At 45.2% G+C, this 21,321-nt stretch overlaps 1 protein-coding gene across 1 annotated transcript in view; it reads left to right on the plus strand.

The window, feature by feature from the left end:
* Positions 1 to 19,660: 19,660 nt before the first annotated feature.
* The window catches only part of LOC137308286 (cytochrome P450 7A1-like), a gene marked incomplete at its 5' end in the record, with an annotated part of 37,115 nt that continues 35,454 nt past the window's right edge, over positions 19,661 to 21,321 (plus strand). Inside the window, one exon of the mRNA XM_067977103.1 lies at positions 19,661 to 19,996. Within this exon, the coding sequence (XP_067833204.1) occupies positions 19,661 to 19,996 (336 nt within the window). The remainder of the gene's footprint in view (positions 19,997 to 21,321) is intronic.

Below are 21,321 nucleotides of genomic sequence, written 5' to 3' on the forward strand. Positions count from 1 at the left end.
GTGACAGTGGTACTTTTTCTATTTTTGTGACCTGTCTGACAAGAATATTCACCCCCCAGTCGGTAATATGTATATGGGAAATGTAGTTTGAGCAAGGAGATGTTGCATGGGTGTGGAGTGGTTGGGTCCATAACAAATGGATCTTTGTCCTTTGTAACTCATTTGTTACTTTTATTAAATTGTGGCTCAAAGCATTGACCATCCTCGTTTGCTGCCGAACATTGACATGTCTTACTATCGTTAGTCATACGAGTCAGAACTCCGCCCGAAAAGGAGATGGCGCACATGATGGTCAGTTCTTCACCGCTGGTTACTTGTACTGTGAATTGGCTGTGGTTGTCGTTGAGGACGATACCATTCAATGTGGAGAGGCATATTTGCAAGCGGTCCTCTGGCACGGGGCCTCGATTACCTCTATATATTCCTGATTGGTAGCGTTCTGTGGTGGTTGCCTTTCATCTGTAGGTCACTGGATGTCGACCGCTCTCTTCTTCAGTACGTATTCTGTCATGAGGCCCAATAGGAGAAGCCACCACAATTTCCTGATCTCAGTCTCTAGAGTCCTGATGCATGTCTTCCCTTGACCACCTACGGTTCTCTAGAACACTCACTGCTCTTTAACTCCTTAAATCAAGCACAGTGACTTGTTACTTATTAATTTGGTTACCTTTTTGTCTCTGTTTTCAACTGGTTGATGTGGTGCCACCAGTTGCACTTTGTTCTTTTCAAGCTGGTGCACTGGATTAGGTAAACAGCATGGCTGGCTTTCTCTATAATGGGGAATGGCCCTTTCCATTTTGGTTCAAATACATGAGCTTGTTTTCCATAATCCAGTACCATCACCACATCCCCTACTCCATACTCAAATGGTCGTACCCATCGATTGGTTGCTTGGATCAAATGTTTAATCATTTTTCCCATCCAAGCACCTCCTATTATTCCTTGTCACCCACGGCCACCCCACTGTTACAACTGGTGCCCTGGGGTGCGCATAATTCTCCCCATCATTGCCTGATAAGGGGCTATTCCTGTTGTCGCACATGGAATAGACCGTATTGCCATCAAACACATTGGCAACATATTGGCCCACTGAATGGGGTGATCTGCACAAAATTTCTTTAACATAGTTTGTAGGGTCCAATTCCCACTTTCTACTACCCTGGATGACTGCGGGTGGTATAAAATGTGCAATTTCTGGGTGATTCCCATTGCTTTTTGTAGTGCAGTGAAAGTTTTGCCTGTAAAGTGGGATCCTTGGTCGCTATCCACCTGTACCGGTACTTCCCACCTGCAGGTTACCTCACTCAGTAAAATGCGAGTGGCGGTAATGGCGGTGTTAGCCCTGCAGGGGAAGGTCTCCATCCATTAGGCAAATTTGTTAATAATGACCAAGCAATGGAGGTGACCTGATGGGATCTTGTGGAAGGGCCTATAAAGTCGATCTGAATTTGGGCCCATGGGCCATCAGGTGGTGGAGCAGTCCGCAGAAATGCGCGGTTAGTATGTGGGGCTGGGTTATGCAGTAGACAGACCAAGCAACGTTAGACGCGCCAGGTGATATAGTCGTGACAATCAGGCCACCAAGCCAATTTATTCAGTTTCTGAGAAGTGGTGCCTGCTGAATAGTGCCCTCCCACCGGGTGGGCGTGTGCCATCTGAAAGAAATCCTTGGCCAGTGATGGGACACAGGTGACCGGAATTAAATCGGGTCGGGGTTGGTACATTAAGAGGGGTTGTTTGGCCTTAACGAGTACAGTGTCCCCCACCCATGGGGTTGGCTGCAGAAGGGGCCTATCCTCTGCATGCCATGTGATGACCTGTGCATACAGCGTTCACGACGGCCGGAGGGTATGCAGGACACGGCGGCTTTGACCGATGCCATGGCCTCCCAAGGTTACCTGACATTTGCTGCCTGTTTGGCTGCTGAGTTGCCGCAGAGTGGACTTTAACCGTCCTGATGAAACATGTGACTTCCCGACCTTTGAGAGCCTGTCATAATTGGTGGAAAAGGTGGGTGTGCACCAGGAGTTTACTTTCTGTGATATTGAACTGTTTTTTCTGATACAGTGGGAGTAACAACATGGTTTTAATGGCATACGCACAGTCGGACAAAATGTTCACAGACCGTTGGGATGTAATTGAGACTGCGGTCAAGAGGGCTGCATACTGGGCCGAGTGAATGTCACACTTTTATATTGCAGAGTCTTAGCGGGAAAGACGATAGCGAACCGGGTGTAGGGGGTCCCGTGTTTATGAAAGGATGAGCCATCAATGTACATGTCAGTTGCCTTTGAGATTGGGGTCTTCTGGATGGGGTGGATTTCAAACTGCAACAGGGGAAGCGGGCACTCGTGAGGCTCACCTTAGCAGAGCATCAACTGTGGCAGAAGTGTCATTTGTTTCGGGGTAATGTCCAAGTATCGTTCCATAAGTAACAAAGACCAGTAGCTGAGGCGGGCGTTGGACACCAATGTGTTGCCTGGTCATATGAGTAATTTCAAAGGCATGTGTGGGGAGTGGAGGACCAGAATTTGGAGGCCGGTAATGAAAGTAAAATGTTTGACAGGCCAGAAGGTCGCCAACTAGTGGTGCCCGCAGAGATCGTACATACGCTCCAGTCCCCTAATAATTCTGGAGGCGTAGATGATAGGGAGGAGCTTCCCTTGTACCGTCTGACACAGGACGGCCGCTAGACTTCTGGATGGGGTGGATTTCAGACGACCTCACCTCGAGGTGGACTGATTGAGCGGAGTCTGGTGCAATAAGACACGTAGCCTGCATCATCGCTTCCTTCAGTGCCTGCTGGTGTGTTCCTTCACCCAGTGTTCACATAGTTCGTTGGTCTCCCCCTTTCAGCAGTTCATACAGTGGTTTTGTGAGTTCCGCAAACCGGGGAATAAAAACTCTTTAATAACCGACAAGTCCGAGAAAAGACCTCAGTGCTGCCTTGGATGCCGGCTAGGGCAATCGTTACATAATGTGCACCTTATGCTGGTCGGGGGTTAAACTTTTATCAGAGATGGATATGTCAAGAAAGTCACTTGTGGCTGAGTAAGTTTGGTTTGACCTTGAGGCCCACATCCTGCAACATTTGCAGCAGTTCCGTTAGTAGTACCTTATGCTCTGCCCTTTTTAGTCGCCAGTAATAAATCATCAACATACTGCAGGAGACATTTCGGTCTTGAGAAACCCTTCAGTGCTTGTGCCATACTTTTGTGGAAGATGGTGGGTGTATTATGGAATTCCTGTAGTTGGCACATCCAGATGTATTGTTGATCAGTGAAGGGAAAAGCAAACTTACACTGGTCCTCTTTTTGAACGGGGACACTCCAAAAACCGTTGGAGAATTCCAGAGTGGAGAACTACTTTGCCCCTGGCGGAGTTTGAGCTAAGAGCTTGAACTTACTTAGACTTTTTTTATTCGTTCATGGGATGTGGGTTTCGTTGGCAAGGCCAGCATTTATTGCCCAACCCTAATTGCCGTTGAGAAGGTGGTGGTGAGCCGCATTCTTGAACCGCTGCTGTCCGTGTGGTGAAGGTAGAGAGTTCCAGGACTTTGACCCAGTGACGATGAAGGAACGGCGATATATTTCCAAGTTGGGATGGTGTGTGACTTGGAGGGGAACATGCAGGTGGTGGTGTTCCCATGTGCCTGCTGCCTTTGTCCTTCTAGGTGGTAGAGGTCGTGGGTTTGAGAGGTGCCGTCGAAGAAGCGTTGGCGAGTTGATGCAGTGCATCCTGTGGATGGTATACACTGCAGCCACAGTGCGCCGGTGGTGGAGGGAGTGAATATTTAGGGTGGTGGATGGGGTTCCAATCAAGTGGGCCGCTTTGTCCTGGATGGCGTCGAGCTTCTTGAGTGTTGTTGGAGCTGCACTCATCCAGGTAAGTGGAGAGTATTCCATCACATTCCTGACTTGTGCCTTGTAGATGGTGGAAAGGCTTTGGGGAGTCAGGAGGTGAGTCACTCACCGCAGAATACCCAGCCTCTGACCTGCTCTTGTAGCCACAGTATTTATATGGCTGGTCCATTTAAGTTTCTGGTCAATGGTGACCCCCAGGATGTTGATGGTGGGGGATTTGGCGATGGTAATGTCGTTGAATGTCAAGAGGAGGTGGTTAGATTCTCTCTTGTTGGAGATGGTCATTGCCTGGCACTTGTCTGGCGCGAATGTTACTTGCCACTTATCAGCCCAAGCCTGGATGTTGTCCAGGTCTTGCTGCATGCGGGCACGGACTGCTTCATTATCTGAGGGGTTTGAGAATGGAACTGAATACTGTGCAATCATCAGCGAACATCCCCATTTCTGACCTTATGATGGAGAGAAGTTCATTGATGAAGCAGCTGAAGATGGTTGGGCCTAAGACACTGCCCTGAGGGACTCCTGCAGCAATGTCCTGGGGCTGAGATGGTTGGCCTCCAACAACCACTACCATCTTCCTTTGTGCTACGTATGACTCCAGCCACTGGAGAGTTTTCCCCCTGATTCCCATTGACTTCAATTTTACTAGGGCTCCTTGGTGCCACACTCTGTCAAATGCTGCCTTGATGTCAAGGGCAGTCACTCTCACCTCACCTTTGGAATTCAGCTCTTTTGTCCATGTTTGGACCAAGGCTGTAATGAGGTCTGGAGCCGAGTGGTCCTGGCGGAACGCAAACTGAGCATCGGTGAGCATGTTATTGTTGAGTAAGTGCCACTTGATAGCACTGTCGATGACACCTTCCATCACTTTGCTGATGATTGAGAGTAGGCTGATGGGGCGGTAATTGGCCGGATTGGATTTGTCCTGCTTTTTGTGGACAGGACATACCTGGGCAATTTTCCACATTGTCAGGTAGATGCCAGTGTTGTAACTGTACTGGAACTGCTTGGCTAGAGGCGCAGCTAGTTCTGGAGCACAACTCTTCAGCACTACAGCTGGGATGTTGTCGGGGCCCATAGCCTTTGCTGTATCCAGTGCACTCAGCCGTTTCTTGATATCACGTGGAGTGAATCGAATTGGCCGAAGACTGGCTTCCGTGATGGTGGGGATATCGGGAGGAGGCCGAGATGGATCATCCACTCGGCACTTCTGGCTGAAGATGGTTGCAAACACTTCAGCCTTGTCTTTTGCACTCACGTGCTGGACTCCGCCGTCATTGAGGATGGGGATGTTTGTAGAGCCTTCTCCTCCCGTTAGTTGTTTAATTGTCCACCACCATTCACGACTGGATGTGGCAGGACTGCAGAGCTTTGATCTGATCCGTTGGTTGTGGAATTTTTAGGAACGCCTGGTGCTGCTCCTGGCATGCTCTTCAACACTCCTCATTGAACCAGGGTTGATCCCCTGGCTTGTTGGTAATGGTAGAGTGAGGAATATGCCGGGCCATGAGGTTACAGATTGCGGTGGAATACAATTCTGCTGTTGCTGTTGGCCCACAGCGCCTCATGGATGCCCAGTTTTGAGCTGCTGGATCTGCTCTGAATCTATCCCATTTAGCACGGTGGTAGTGCCACACAACACGTTGGATGGAGTCCTCAGTGCGAAGACGGGACTTCATCTCCACGAGGACTGTGCGGTGGTCACTCCTACCAATACTGTCATGGACAGATGCATTTGCGACAGGTAGATTAGTGAGGACGAGGTCAAGTAAGTTTTTCCCTCGTGTTGGTTCGCTCACCACCTGCCGCAGGCCCAGTCTAGCAGCTATGTCCTTCAGGACTCGGCCAGCAGTGGTGCTACCGAGCCACTCTTGGTGATGGACATTGAAGTCCCCCACCCAGAGTACATTGTGTGCCTTTGCTACCCTCAGTGCTTCCTCCAAGTGGTGCTCAACATGATTCATCAGCTGAGGGAGGGCGGTTGGTGGTAATCAGCAGGAGGTTTCCTTGCCCATGTTTGACCTGATGCCATGAGATTTCATGGGGTCCAGAGTCAATGTTGAGGACTCCCAGGGCCACTCCCTCCTGACTGTATATCACTGTACCGCCACCTCTGGTGGGTATGTCCTGTCCCACCGGCAGATGGTGATGGAAGCGTCTGGGACGTTGGCTGAAAGGTATGATTCTGTGAGTATGGCTATGTCAGGCTGTTGCTTGACTAGTCTGTGGGACAGCTCTCCCAATTTCGGCACGAGGACCTTGCAGGGTTGACTGGGCTTGGTGTTTTGCCGTTGTTGTGTCCGGTGCCTCGTGGTCCGATGCCAGGTGGTCCATCCGGTTTTATTCTTATTATGACTTTTCGTAGCGAGATTTTACAACTGATTGGCTTGCTGGGCCTTTTCAGAGGGCAATTAAGAATCAACCACATTGCTGTGGGTCTGGAGTCACATATAGGCCAGACCGGGTAAGGATGGCAGGTTTCCTTCCCTGAAGGGCATTAGTGAACCAGATGGGTTTTTAATGACAATCCAGTAGTTTTATGGCCATCATTACTGATACTAGTATTTTAATTCCAGATTTTATTTAATTAATTGAATTTAAATTCGCCAGCTGCCGTGGTGGGATTTGAACTCATGACTCTGGATTTTAGTCCAGGCCTCTGGATTACTAGTCCAGTAACATAACCACTATGCTACCGTACCCTGCAATTATGTGCTGGCTTCATTAGACCCACTATAATTATGTAAATAAATGTTAATGGAACCCAGGATGAATTCCTCGTGGGCTTTTGCAGCACAGTTCTTCATTCATTGAGTGCCTGTTTTAAACGGCACTGGGAGGCCTCCATGCTATTTGATGCAGAGCAGTGTCCTTAAGTACAATACCTTAGCCTTAGCCAATGATGCACTTCTCAGCCTTAGCACCCTGCTTTGCTTACCTGGGTTAGTATGTTAGTGACATGGGTGAAGTGTTTATCTCATCTAACTTTTTTTTTATTCGTTCACGGGATGTGGGCGTCGCTGGCAAGGCCGGCATTTATTGCCCATCCCTAATTGCCCTCGAGAAGGTGGTGGTAAGCCGCCTTCTTGAACCGCTGCAGTCCGTGTGGTGACGGTTCTCCCACAGTGCTGTTAGGAAGGGAGTTCCAGGATTTTGACCCAGCGACAATGAAGGAACGGTGATATATTTCCAAGTCGGGATGGTGTGTGACTTGGAGGGGAACGTGCAGGTGGTGTTGTTCCCATGCGCCTGCTGCCCTTGTCCTTCTAGGTGGTAGAGGTCACGGGTTTGGGAGGTGCTGTCGACGAAGCCTTGGCGAGTTGCTGCAGTGCATCCTGTGGATGGTGCACACTGCAGCCACAGTGCGCCGGTGGTGAAGGGAGTGAATGTTTAGGGTGGTGGATGGGGTGCCAATCAAGCGGGCTGCTTTATCTTGGATGGTGTCGAGCTTCTTGAGTGTTGTTGGAGCTGCACTCATCCAGGCAAGTGGAGAGTATTCCATCACACTCCTGACTTGTGCCTTGTAGATGGTGGAAAGGCTTTGGGGAGTCAGGAGGTGAGTCACTCGCCGCAGAATACCCAGCCTCTGACCTGCTCTCGTAGCCACAGTATTTATATGGCTGGTCCAGTTAAGTTTCTGGTCAATGGTGACCCCCAGGATGTTTGATTGTGGGGGATTTGGCGATGGTAATGCCGTTGAATGTCAAGGGGAGGTGGTTAGACTCTCTCTTGTTGGAGATGGTCATTGCCTGGCACTTATCTGGCGCGAATGTTACTTGCCACTTATCAGCCCAAGCCTGGATGTTGTCCAGGTCTTGCTGCATGCAGGCTCGGACTGCTTCATTATCTGAGGGGTTGCGAATGGAACTGAACACTGTGCAGTCATCAGCGAACATCCCCATTTCTGACCTTATGATGGAGGGAAGGTCATTGATGAAGCAGCTGAAGATGGTTGGGCCTAGGACACTGCCCTGAGGAACTCCTGCAGCAATGCCCTGGGGCTGAGATGATTGGCCTCCAACAACCACTACCATCTTCCTTTGTGCTAGGTATGACTCCAGCCACTGGAGAGTTTTCCCCCTGATTCCCATTGACTTCAATTTTACTAGGGCTCCTTGGTGCCACACTCGGTCAAATGCTGCCTTGATGTCAAGGGCAGTCACTCTCACCTCACCTCTGGAATTCAGCTCTTTTGTCCATGTTTGGACCAAGGCTGTAATGAGGTCTGGAGCCGAGTGGTCCTGGCGGAACCCAAACTGAGCATCGGTGAGCAGGTTATTGGTGAGTAAGTGCCGCTTGATAGCACTGTCGACGACACCTTCCATCACTTTGTTGATGATTGAGAGTAGACTGATGGGGCGGTAATTGGCCGGATTGGATTTGTCCTGCTTTTTGTGGACAGGACATACCTGGGCAATTTTCCACATTGTCGGGTGGATGCCAGTGTTGTAGCTGTACTGGAACAGCTTGGCTAGAGGCGCAGCTAGTTCTGGAGCACAAGTCTTCAGCACTACAGCTGGGATGTTGTCAGGGCCCATAGCCTTTGCTGTATCCAGTGCACTCAGCCGTTTCTTGATATCACGTGGAGTGAATCGAATTGGCCTGAAAATGGTGTAACATTTTAACAGGCCAGGGATTTTATCAGCTGCTGTAATGTGGCAGATGCATTCTGCATCTTGATCAGCACAACCATATATCCATATACCCTTGATTATTTAGCAAAGCTGATTGAGTCCTTGTGTTTATTGGCTCCTGCTGGTAACGTTTTGTTAGCTTTGGAGCCATCAGACACTCGGTACCTCCTAACCTCTCATGGATCTTCTCTGTGCGAGGCATGGAGCAAACACCCACCACTGTCAGTTTATTTAGTTGTTGACAATCTACACAGAATCCTGCAGTCAGCGACCTACACTGCCTGCGATGCCATGGATTCTAGGATGGCTGCATTCCTCTCGGGTTCAGAATTCCCTGCACTTTTCTAGCTGCATGTTCCCTCACCTTATGTGGCATGGGGTATATGTATTGCTGCACCTAATTTAAAGTGCCTATGTTTAAATTGTTGACAAACTGCTTTGCATAGCCTGGTTAGCCCAAACAAAGTGACTGAAGCCATAGCAACATTTTCATAGCTTAATAGTTCTGTCGGGGAGATAATTGAGCTGAAATATCTGAGGAATCTATTTTACTTTCTGAGACCCTGTGCCACCAATGGAGCTTTGTACACAGCAGATGACTTATTACGAAAGCATGGGTACAATACATGCGATTTTCCACCCATTAGTGCGAACAGATGGAAATTGCAGTACACCTATGATTTTTCAATAAGCTGCCCATTGCCTGAAAGGCCTGCCAGTTATGCAGTGTTAGATTATGAAGGTATATGTTATAAGTGTAATAAAGAATTATTTTATGAAATACATTTAGCTGTACAAATTATAAGCCTGGATCACTAGCTGTTACTGGGGATAGCTACAGATACTCCGTATTTTGAAGTGATTAGACTGGGGGATGTGTATTGTAGAGACACAGCTCATCCTTTCTTTGCGATACTGGAAATGGGTGAGCTGTTCATCTCATATTGATGAATTGTAAACCCCAGTCCATCACCGGCATATTGATGAATTGTAAACCCCAGTCCATCACCGGCATCTCCACATCATATTGATGAGGCTGAATACCTGGCCATTGTCCCATGTCGTTAACAACATCAACATATTGATTAGGGAACATTTAACCCATCTCCTCCTAACGAGGTTGAATGTCTTGCTATTGTCCCAGCAAGTCGATGATGTCAGCCTGGTGCCAGCAAGTGAGATCCTTTTGTCAAGCTGATGGACTACTGTCTGCTTTACTATCTGGACTAGGGATGTGTAGTCAGTTGACCACAGGACTTCCTGCTAAACAGTGTATAAAGACACAGCTCAACCAAGAATCTTTGAAGGGGATCCCTCAGAAGGCAGCAGACCAGTTGTTAAGGCGGACGTGCTGGCAGGAGCCCAATGCCCGTGTTGGAAGAAGGAAAGAAGTCTGCAAAAGGCAGGATCCAAGAGGGTGGGGGCCATGAGGATCGCGAGAGGCCAAGGCGTGTGAGCCCTACCCAGAGTGGAAGCGGGTAATATATCTCCTGTTTCCATCCTGTAAACTGCTGCTTAAATACTGAATGTATTAAACTGTTCTTTATAATAAAGTACGTGCCACTGTAACTAATTGGGGTCGACTCGAATCTTTCGGAACTGGGAAGTAAGTAACGTATTCCCAACAGCAGGGCTTCAGAAAATGTACTCACTTTCCTCGCCCTCCTCTGGGGCAGCCATGATGGATAGGGCCATTTTTTCTTGGGTGACATAAAGTTTTAGCTTATTCATGCTGGTATATTCATCTACAGATGATGGACACCCTCCAGTATCATACTAAAGTGGCCTGCGATACTCACTCTTAGGATCACAAGCGAAGAATGGCTACTTGGGCAAGATACTGGAGGACATCCTTTGACTGCAGAATCATTCACTAGCATGACTGATTTCCTTCAGGAAAGGAGGGGAGAAATTTGGAGGGAAAATGTCTTAAAAAAATTCATGAGGTGCTGCAACATATTATTTCCTAAAGTTAGGTTTACTTGACCTTCTAGTTTCATAGGATTTATGATTTATTGATGAAAGTCTGCTTTCTAATTAACCTAATTTACCTATTGAAGTTTGATTTCATTAATATTCACTGCTAATAGTCGGAAAAAAAATCCTATCAAGTTTCAGATAGGAATTCAAATTTTTATGGAAAGCTTATTTTCGGATTCATTTGATTTACATAAGGTCCAATTAGTATAATTAAGTAATCTGTTCTCTGTACTAACTGTATTCTACATATTTCGCAATAGTAGGCTGTACATTATTTCTTTCTCTTCTCTATCTATTACACTGTTACAATGACAAAGTAAAAGTGAGTCACAAATGTCATTAGATGTCCCTTATTAAATTCTCTAAAGCTTTCAGAATAAAGTTCAATACTGCCTTAAAGTATGAGCTCTTTAGCCTAGAAGTGCTGATAACAGAGAAGTGAAATACTTTGCAATGGTGTCCACAAATGAAATAAGAGAGAAATATAAAAAATGAAGATACAGTTTACTGATCACTGTAGATTAGAAACTGTTGAAATCACAAAAGAAGTTATAGAAGCCCGAGGTAAATAAAGCCCGTAGCTCTAACAATTTATCGACGTGCACAAATCCAAAAAGATCTAGACATGGTAGATGGGGGAAATACAGTGGATATAGTGTACCTATGTAAAGGCCTTGACAAGGTATCATATGGGAAATCACTGGAGAAGATTAAGGGGTTTGGAATTAGGGGGAGGATAGCAAACTGGATTAAAATTGGTTAGAAGGGAGAAAACAGAGTAGGAGTTCAGGGCAGCTTTCCAGAGCAGTTGGAATGTGGTAATAGTGTCCCTCAGGATTCCGTTCTGGGGCCACTTCTATTCACTATGTGTATCAATGATTTGGACATAAGCCTGGAGGGAGTGGTATCGAAGTTTGAAAATGATATCAAAATAGAAGATATAGTTAATTGTTTAGAAGACCATAGGAAACTGCAAAAGGATATTGGAAAGATGGGGGAATGGTGGCAGGTGGAATTCAATGTCCATAAGTGTGAAGTGGTACATTGTGGTTTTAAAAAAAGTAATAATAATACTTTGAGTGAATTAAATGTTAATAAGTGTGAGGTGATGCATTTTGGTTAAAAAAAATAACAGCAGTAATTATACTCTGAATGGAAGTAGGCTTGGTGTTGTGGAAGAGCTAAGGGACTTGGGAGTATAGGTTCACAGAATATTAAAGGCATAACCTCAGGTTGATGAGACTGAAAAAACTAACAGAATTCTAGGTTTCAATACCTACCCTACCTCCGCACCCTCCTCCAGCCCTCTATTCCCACAACCCAACTTTTCCATTCCTCCGACTCTAGTCTCTTGTGTGTCCCTCCCTCCATTGGCGGCAGACCCTTCAGCCTCCTGGGTTCCACTTTCTGGAATTCCCTCCTTAAACCCCACTGCCTCTCCTCCTTTTAAAAACCTTCTCCGAACACATCTATTGGTTAAGCTTTTGGTCACCCCTCCTAATTTCTCCTTTTCACGCTTGCCGTCTGTTTCCCATGTGCCCTTCTGTGATGTGTTTTGGGATTTTTTTTACATCAAGTCACTAGATAAATGGAAGTAATTGTAGTTATACTTTTACTATGTGTTGCATGTTGGATATGGCTAACCACATCTGCAATTTGTGCCTTCATGCTAGCAGGAACAAGACATCTCTTGTTAACCTTTTGGATTTTTCAATTCCTTGGTGGATTTGATATATTTTTACCAACAGAAATTTTCTCGGCAAGTACAACGTCCTATGAGGAGAGATTGAGTAGAATGGGCCTATACTCTCGAGTTTAGAAAAATGAGAGGTGAAATCATTGAAACATATAAGATTCTGAGAGGGCTTGACAGGGCAGATGCTGAGAGGCTGTTTCTCCAGGCTGGAGAGTCTAGAACTAGGGGGGCATGGTCTCAGGATAAGGGGTCGGCCATTTAGGACTGAGATGAGGAGGAATTTCTTCACTCAGAGGGTTGTGAATCTTTGGAATTCTCTACCCCAGAGGGCTGTGGATGCTCAGTCATTGAATATATTCAAGACAGAGATCAATAGATTTTTGGACTCCAAGGAATATGGGGATCGGCTGGGAAAGTGGAGTTGAGGTCAAAGATCAGCCATTCAATGCTCTTGAATGGCGGTGCAGGCTCGAGGGGCTGTATGGCCTGCTGCTGCTCCTATTTCTTACGTTATTATGTTCTTACAAGAACTTTATGACTCTTGAAGATGTCACTCTTCAATAATTAATTTGTCTCAAAGTCCCAAAATTGTTGTAGCATCTTCAGATTTTGTGTCTGAAAATCCAAGATCATGGGCTCGAATTTAGCAGGCCTGAGGGTTCCCAGCGGGTGGTCCTCCGGGAGCGTGGTCAACACGCTCGGCGAAATTAGTGGGTTGCCCACGCGATCGTAGCAGGCAACACACTAATAGGAATCAATTACCTGCTCCTCCGGGGTCCAAGGCGCTGGCCTGCGCGTCGGTCGGGCTGCGCATGCGCAGTACGATCTGTCAGCTGGAGGCTCTCTAGTTAAAGGGGCAGTCCTCCACTGACAGATGCTGCAACCAATGGGACAAATTGCAGCATGGAGCAGCCCAGGGGGAAGGCTGCTCCCAGTTTAATGATGCCTCACCCCAGGTATCATCAGATGGGGTGAGGAGGAGGGGGAGGACACAGATCTTCCCCCCGGCGGGCGGGAGGAAGCGGTCTGCCTCTGCCACCAAGAAGACCTGGCTTGAGGTGGCAGAGGGGGTCACCTGCGCCACCAACATATCGCCCACCTGCATACAGTGCAGGAGGCGCTGCAATGACCGCAGTAGGTCAGCCGCAGTGAGAACACGAAGTCTTTCCCCTACACTCCGTCTGCCACAACACTGCCCCCACCCCACATCTCCTTCGGCACCGCCAACACTATTCTGTCACATCACCCTTCATACCCACTCAAACCCCATCCTCATCTTACCTCCACCTACTCACCTCGCCAGTACTCACCCTGCCACTAACACGCAACCCAATCCTCATTCAATCTCATTGCTCCATCCCATACTCACCCTCTCGTGCATCTCCCTCACGGCCAGCCTCACTCAACCTGCCACCACCTGTGCTGCAGCCACAGGGCATGCATCACATATGTGCAGTAGGCAGCGTGAGGCAAACGTCTCGTCAGCATGAAGGGGGTGCACAAGGGTGTCTGAGGGTTTGTCATGGGTGTCACCTATATTGAATTTCAGAGCAACAAACAGCACACATTATATTGACACCACCACTGCCATTTCTCCGCGAATCCTGTCCGTTGTGTCCAATAATACCCGCTCCTGGGTATCACTATGAGGACCCACCACTGATGCCACCCATCGTGTTACTGCAGAGTAGGTGCAGGTGTATTTGCAGGGCTCGTCCGCGCAGACGACTGAGAGACATCGGCGGTGTAGCCGGCTGCACCCTGGAAGGATGCGGAGGAGAAGGTGTGGAGGGCAGTGGTGACTTTGACAGCGACAGGTAAGCAGTTGGTGCTGGGGCCAGCCAGGAGCAGCTCGGCATGAAAGAGGCTGCAGATCTCCACGACTACATGTCGAGCGAATCTGCGCCTCCCTGTGCACTGCTGCTCGGAGAGGTCCGGGTAGCTGCGCCTCGGTCTGTGGACCCTGTGGCGAGGGTAGTGCCCTCTGCGACGCGTCTCTCTCTGCGGTAGCCCTCCCTCCTGCTGTGCAGGTGGGCGTGCAACAACACCGTGTTGGGGGGATCCACGTCTCTACGGCGGACGGCGTGGACTGCGAGGCTGCTGGTGCTGGTCATGCTCTTCGTCCTCCGAGGGTCTCCACACACCACCCAACTGGCAGGTGTTGGTCTGAGGGGTTGTGCAGGGTAGGTGTGTGGTTCCTCGGACTGGGGCTGCGGTTTCGTGTCGGTCTGTCCTCTGGCTTGGCGGGGGGTGGTGGAGGGCAGGGGTTGCCCTATGTGACGCGGTGGCCTCCTGCGTGGGTGAGGGCTCTCCCCCGTGGAGCGCACCTTGGCACCTGCCACAGGCTGCTGGCTGCAACACGCCTGGTTGGAGGGAGACTGTTTCCCCCAGTGTGGGAAACTCACTGCCTTGAACCGAAAATCCCACACTTCCTCTTTTGGCAGCTGCTTCAGCTCATTAACTGACCACAACGAGCAAGGTAAGTACTCTCAAGTGGAACCCCGCTGGCTTTAATTCCCTGCGGGATTCCCACCAGCGGGGCTTGCGCGCGCAGCCCCGCACGTCAGCGCGGTACCCGGAAGTGGCCAGGATTTCGTCGCGATCCGGTCACGTGACCGGATATCGGGATTTTCGGGGCCACCCCGCTGGGAACCCGCCGGAAACACGATCCTAAAATCGAGCCCCATGACTCTTTTCTCAGTTTCTGTAACCACCAAACTGTTACAAAACTGTTACAGATTTACTGTTAAATCTCAGTAGTGTTGCTTATTTGTAAAGGGCCTTGAGATGTTTCTCAAATTAAGAGGCACTATATAAATGCAAGTTGTTATCCCTTGTGACATTGGGAGTCAAGATACCAGGTACAGTAATTTGATAATCTTCGTCATCTGCGTCATTGGGTTTAGGTATGTAGTTTAAACTCAGCGTATTTGCTACATACTTTTGAAACTTAAGTAAGATGTTCTGTATTCAAGGTGGGATCTTGTAAAGCATCATTTTCATAATTGTCTCAAGAGGTGTATGATCACTTTCCAACACATTTTTTTGGATATACATATTTATGGAACTTTTTGCATCCAATTGCTACAGCTGCAAATTCTTTTTCTATTTGGACATACCTGCATTGAATTGGTATAAATGCTCTTGAGATGTACACTAGGCGTTGATTCTCCTGTAGTAGGAATGCATCCATTCCTGAAATTGAAACATCAGTGCTACTACTGCTTATGTTGTAGTTTTTCACTACAAGCCATTATTCAATTCCCTCATCATACTCATAAGTCCAATGCCAAGCTATGTCTTTTCAAGTAGCTTTTAGTGGTTTTGTGATATCTGATAAATTAGGCAGGAATTTGCCTAAGTAATTCATCTTGCCAAGATTGTTGCAGGTCATTTTGGTTGCTTGGTGTTTTCATGTGTTTGCTTCCAAATTTTTTCTATCATCTTGAGTGCCGCTGTGAGTATGTGTCCTACGTAACTGACTTTTTGCACTTAAAGCTTGCAATTATTCAAATCAGCTTCAAATTGTGTTCTCTTACTTGTATTTTTTCCAACTTTTTGTCGTGATTCTGTTTATTTTCTCCCCAAATCTGGATATCATTTTTAATAATTTCCATCCTTCAGTATCATCTAGCATCTGTCATATTATGCACTCAAAAAATTCTGAAGCTGAGGTGATCCCTAAGGGTATATGCATATTTGCCAACAGGACTGTTAAATATGCATAATTTTATCCAATTTTCATTCAATTATACTTGCCAGTAGATGCAATTTGCAGAAGTTGTGCTAAAGATTTTGCCTTTTGATATCCATGACTCCAGTTCCTCAATGTTCTGCATTGAAAACTGTTCACTTTCTACGACTTTATTTAAATCCTTGTTGGTGAGGCATATTGTCACTTGTTCAATGTTTAGCTTGACTAATGTCACGATACTGCTGACCGACTGACTTGGTTCTTTGACTTTCTTTCTTACACCAAGTTTCTTCTATCCACCTCATCATAAACTTTATCATGAAGTACAAGCTGGTACTTTCTTTGGTGAATGTATAAATGGTTGAGTGTTTGGCTTTAATCCCATGCTCTGCTTTCCCACAATGCATCCCAAGCCTTTAAATAGATCAGCATATTTCTCTTATCACTTTGAGGCATTCGCTAGTGATAGTACCAGTTCTTTTGATCAGCCCTCAGTGTTGACATGTTCAAAGTCCAAGGACTTGAAATTTTAGACATTTGTATTTGTCTTTATATTCACACACCTCGATTAGAGCAGCTCAATTTTGTACTTATATTCTTGTAAATTGACTACGGCATGAGATTACTTTGAGCTGCCATAGCTAGCTTAAAATAAACTGCGTCCCCTTTCATTTTGAGGTTAATTGTCCAATCATCGTCATCTCCTGTCCGAATTGCATCAATAAAAAATCCACTCTCACTCTCAGATTGAATTAAATTCTATAAACTTTCTCTTTAATTCTTTGTTTATCAGGTATGGATGATTTTGCATACTTTACTAAAGTAATTTTGTTTATTCTCAACACAAACATTTGTCCATAAGCTGAACACCTTTTCCTCTCGTGCGATCTACTGCTAGATCTGATTTTTTGATATCTCTGCCCCACTCATTAATTACAGCACTGCTAGGACCTCATAGCAGTTGTATCTTTATTTTTCTGGCTTCTGCTGCTCTGCAAGTATGAAATGCTTTCTAAATGGATCTAGACTTCTTTCTCAGCAATCTGATTCTGACATGATCATCTATTATTCCAACTACAATTCTGTCTTTAATGAGGCTGTCTATGGGGGATTTGTACTTACAAGAATTGGAATTTTTCAAATCTGTTACCTATTGATCAATATTTTTTCCTTGTTTGAAATCTCAAACACATGTCATTCTTATGTAATGTTCTGAGGTATAAAATATTCCTCCAGTGATAGCTTTAGCTCTATTTATCCTTTCCCTCACCATACATAAATATATTATACACCCACTAACGTATGCTGTAAAGTTCTAGCTGGCAAATTGTCTGTTTTGTTTTCTAGGCCTGTTGTTATTGCATATAATTCAAAGCTCTGTTTCCATTTTCTCCACACTTCTGTGATACTTCCTTCTTGTCTCAAATGATCTAGAAGCTTTAAACCTTCCACTTCTATCCCAGTTCTGATACCATGTAATGATTTATAGTCTTTTAAAAACAACACTCAGGAGACTGTCATCAGCCTGTCTCAAGTTTTGTTCTAAAATATCAGCTGGTGTTTTTTATATCAGTTCCACCACTGATCACTAGATCGCTTTATTCAACTTTATACATATTATTATGGTGGTGGTGGGAGGTGGGGAGAGGGTTTGGGGGAGAGAAACAACAACTTGCATTTATATAGTACCTTTAACATATAAAAACATCCCAAGACGCTTCCAGAGGCATAAGCAAACCAAAATGGATGCCAAGCCAAAGAAGGAGATATTAGGAGGGGGATAGCCAAAAGCTTGGTCAAGGTGGCGGGTTTTAAGGAGGGTCTTAAAAGAGGAGAGGGAGGTGGAGAGGCCGAGAGATTTAGGAAAGGAATTCCAGAAACCAGAGCCCAGACAACTGAATACACGGCCACCAATGGTGCAGCAAAGGGAAGGAGGGATGCACAAGAGGAATGGTGAATTCTGGGGCCGGATTGTAGGGCTTGAGAAGGTTACAAAGACAGGGAGGGGCGAGGCCATGAAAGGATTTAAACACAAGGATGAGAATTTTAAATTGAAAGTGTTGGAGGACCAGAATGCAACGTAGGTCAGCAAGGCAATGGGGTGAAATTCGGGTGGGCTCTGCAGCGGGTGATGCGCTTGACCAGGTAGTAAAGGTGAAAATTTATCCCCACATCACATGGAATCAGTGGCATATTAAATAAATGAATTGGGATCTGGCTAATTAGTTCAATTGTAAACAATTTTACAACACCAAGTTATAGTCCAGCAATTTTATTTTAAATTCACAAGCTTTCGGAGACTTCCTCCTTCCTCAGGTAAATGTTCAGGAGCTCCTTGAAGCCTACGCATTTATACATATAGAACAATACATGGTGTTTACAGAATGCCCCTGCAACTGCCCGTTGCCAAGGCAATCACCGTGTTCAGACAGAGAGGTGTCACCTGCAGAACCCCCGAATACACATTCAACAAAAAAACAAACAGGAAAATTGTTTACAATTGTCAACCCCAGTCCATCACCGGCATCTCCACATCATAATTAGTTCAAAGCAGAAGGTAATAAATGGAAAAAGCTCTGTCAGAAAATGGTATTTCTGGGCCTTCTGCTGTTCGCACTATTCATAAATAATATGGAAGAGCATAATTCTAGCAATATCGTAAATTTTTCTGATGACATTAAGCTATTTGGTCGGGGACAAAAGAAATTAATACCAATCGAAGAGATGCAGGCCAGCTAAATTGATGAACTGAGGTATGGCAGTTTTAGATAAATATAAAGTCATTTGGAACAGAATTTATGAAACATAATGAATGAATGTACATTAGCAAATGTGGAAAAAGAATAGGATTTAGGTATGATTATTGATCACTCATTGATAGTACCAGCCAATTGAAGCTGTTATTAAAAGGGCTAAGCAATCACTGCAGGATTCTTGGACTCTAAGGGAATCAAGGGATATGGGGATTGGCTGGGAAAGTGGAGTTGAGGTCGAAGATCAGCCATGATCTGATTGAATGGCGGAACAGGCTCGAGGAGCCGTATGGCCTACTTCTGCTTCTATTTCTTACGTAATTAGTATATCTCAAGTGTTTTAAAAATACAAGCAGGTTAATTTAACTCTGTGTGATACAATAGTGAGATCATATTTATAATGTGTGCAATTTTGGGCCTCCTAAACTTCGAAAAGACTGATAGACACCGGCCCTTCACGACTGATAGGCAGTTCCAGTTTGCAAAGCTCTGTGGCAGGTGCGTGGATTGGTAAAATCTATCCTACTGTTCCATATGATGCAATTTTCCATGGTATAATATCGTAAATATGGTTAAGAGTATGGAAACTACCTTACTGTCATTTTAAAATGCAGTTTTATATTTATTTTAAGCTGTTTTTCAGCAAGCAGATGTTGAATTCACACTGAAAATGATGGAGATCTCTGAAAATGCTGAATAGGAAAGGTTTCATTTTCTGATTGGGTCATGAACTCTATTTACATTTGAGTGCATAAATGTAGCAGCCTTTAGCCAGTGGCACTAATACACGGTTACCTTGCGCAGTGTTTGGTGTGAACAGCTCCTTATTGTAACTCTTAGCAACGTGAAACTGAACTGGCCGGATTGTAGATGTTTTATTAAATTAAATAAAATCATAGGTTACAGCATGGAAGGAGGCCATTCGGCCCATCGAGTCTGCGCAAGATCCATGCAAGAACAATCTAGCTAGTCCCATTCCCCCCACCCTATCCAAATATTTAATAGAAGCCTTCCTAAAGTGACACATTATTGGGGTGAATTTATGCCGGGGTTCTCCTGCTCGTCTGCTGCAGCTGGATGATGTGCAGGGATTATTTGTTCCTTTTGATTTATTTCAATGTTTTTCTATTCACAGACGAGAGGGGGAGCCTCCAATAGAAAATAGCTGGATTCCATACTTGGGCTGTGCTTTAGAGTTTGGTGCAAATCCTCTCAAATTTCTGCAAATTCGCCAGAAGAAATATGGAGATGTTTTTACATGTAAAATAGCTGGGAACTTCATCACTTTCATCACTGACCCTTTCTCATACAGTTCTGTGATTCGGCATGGAAAAAGTCTTGATTTTCAGAACATTGCACTTAAAATTTCAAGAAGGGTGAGAAATCTTACTTGTTTTCTGAGGTATTGTTTTTTTAAGTAGTACAGTACAAAACTGCTAAATGAATGATTTTGCCTACTAATTTTAGTCACAACGTTCTATTGTTTTAACTGTTGTATCAAGTTTGGCAAAAAGCTAACAATGGAATGCAAGCTGGTTTGCAATTATAGTACTGTAAAAATGGTCAGGGTTGTAATGGATAAATGAAAGTGTATATATGTCTTTTAGTTTATTACAATATATACAGTGCACACAACAAATCTTTAAACAAAGGACTTAAAAATCTTTTTTAAAAATAACTTATAAAATTGTTTAAAAAAGGACCTTTAAAAACAGATTTTTTTTTTCAAAAAATATACTTTATTCATAAAATTTGCAGCAGTACATACAAAACAGTTGTCATATCACTTTCCAAACGTACACAATACAGATTATACAATTTGCAGGTTACCTTTAAAAACAGATTAATCACATCTAGCAATACTGTACAGTATTTAACAATAATTTTTTTAAACAGTTCACTTGCTTTTTAGCTAGAGGCACCACATGAACTGTGTCCTTCAGAATTGTTGTCCTCAGGTATGGACATTTCATCAGCCCTAAGCATCAAAAAGCTTGTGCATTAGCACCTGATGAGGTGCTTTTCACACCTAACCAAAAGCGCATATCACATTCATTGCCAAAAGTGCTCGAGCCCTGGCACCTGATGAGGTGAAAAAGACTCTGAAACATCACTGAATTGGTTACTAGCTGATTTTCACATGTTGACAAAATCGCTTGTAAAAAGAGCTTTGGCATGAAACAGAAAATGCTGGATAAGCTCAGCAAGAGAGGCAGCATCTGTGGGGAAAGAAACAGTTAACATTTCAAGTCGAAGACCTTTCGTCAGAACTGGAAGGTGTTAAAAGAGTTAAAGTTTTTAAGCAAGTACAGAGCCAGAGGAAGAGGGGGAGGGGAGAAATATAAAAACTGACAGTAAAAGCTTCTACCAGTATACAAAAAGGAAGAGGGTAGCTAAAGTAAACATTGGTCCCTAAGAGGATGGGACTGGGGAAATAATAATGGAAACCAAGGAAATGGCAGATAAATTGAACAGCTATTTTGTATCTGTCTTCACAGTAGAAGACACTAATAATATACCAATAATAGTAGAAAATCAAGGGGAGGGAGGAACTAAAAACAATCACTATCACTAGAAATCCACATCATGACTAGAAAGAAAGTACTAGGTAAACTAATGGGTCTAAAGGCTGACAAATCCCCTGGACCTGATGGCTTGCATCCGAGGGTCTTAAAGGAAGTGGCTACAGAGATAGTGGATG

This window comes from Heptranchias perlo, chromosome 3 (assembly GCF_035084215.1).
Source record: "Heptranchias perlo isolate sHepPer1 chromosome 3, sHepPer1.hap1, whole genome shotgun sequence".
Classification (NCBI taxonomy): domain Eukaryota; kingdom Metazoa; phylum Chordata; class Chondrichthyes; order Hexanchiformes; family Hexanchidae; genus Heptranchias; species Heptranchias perlo.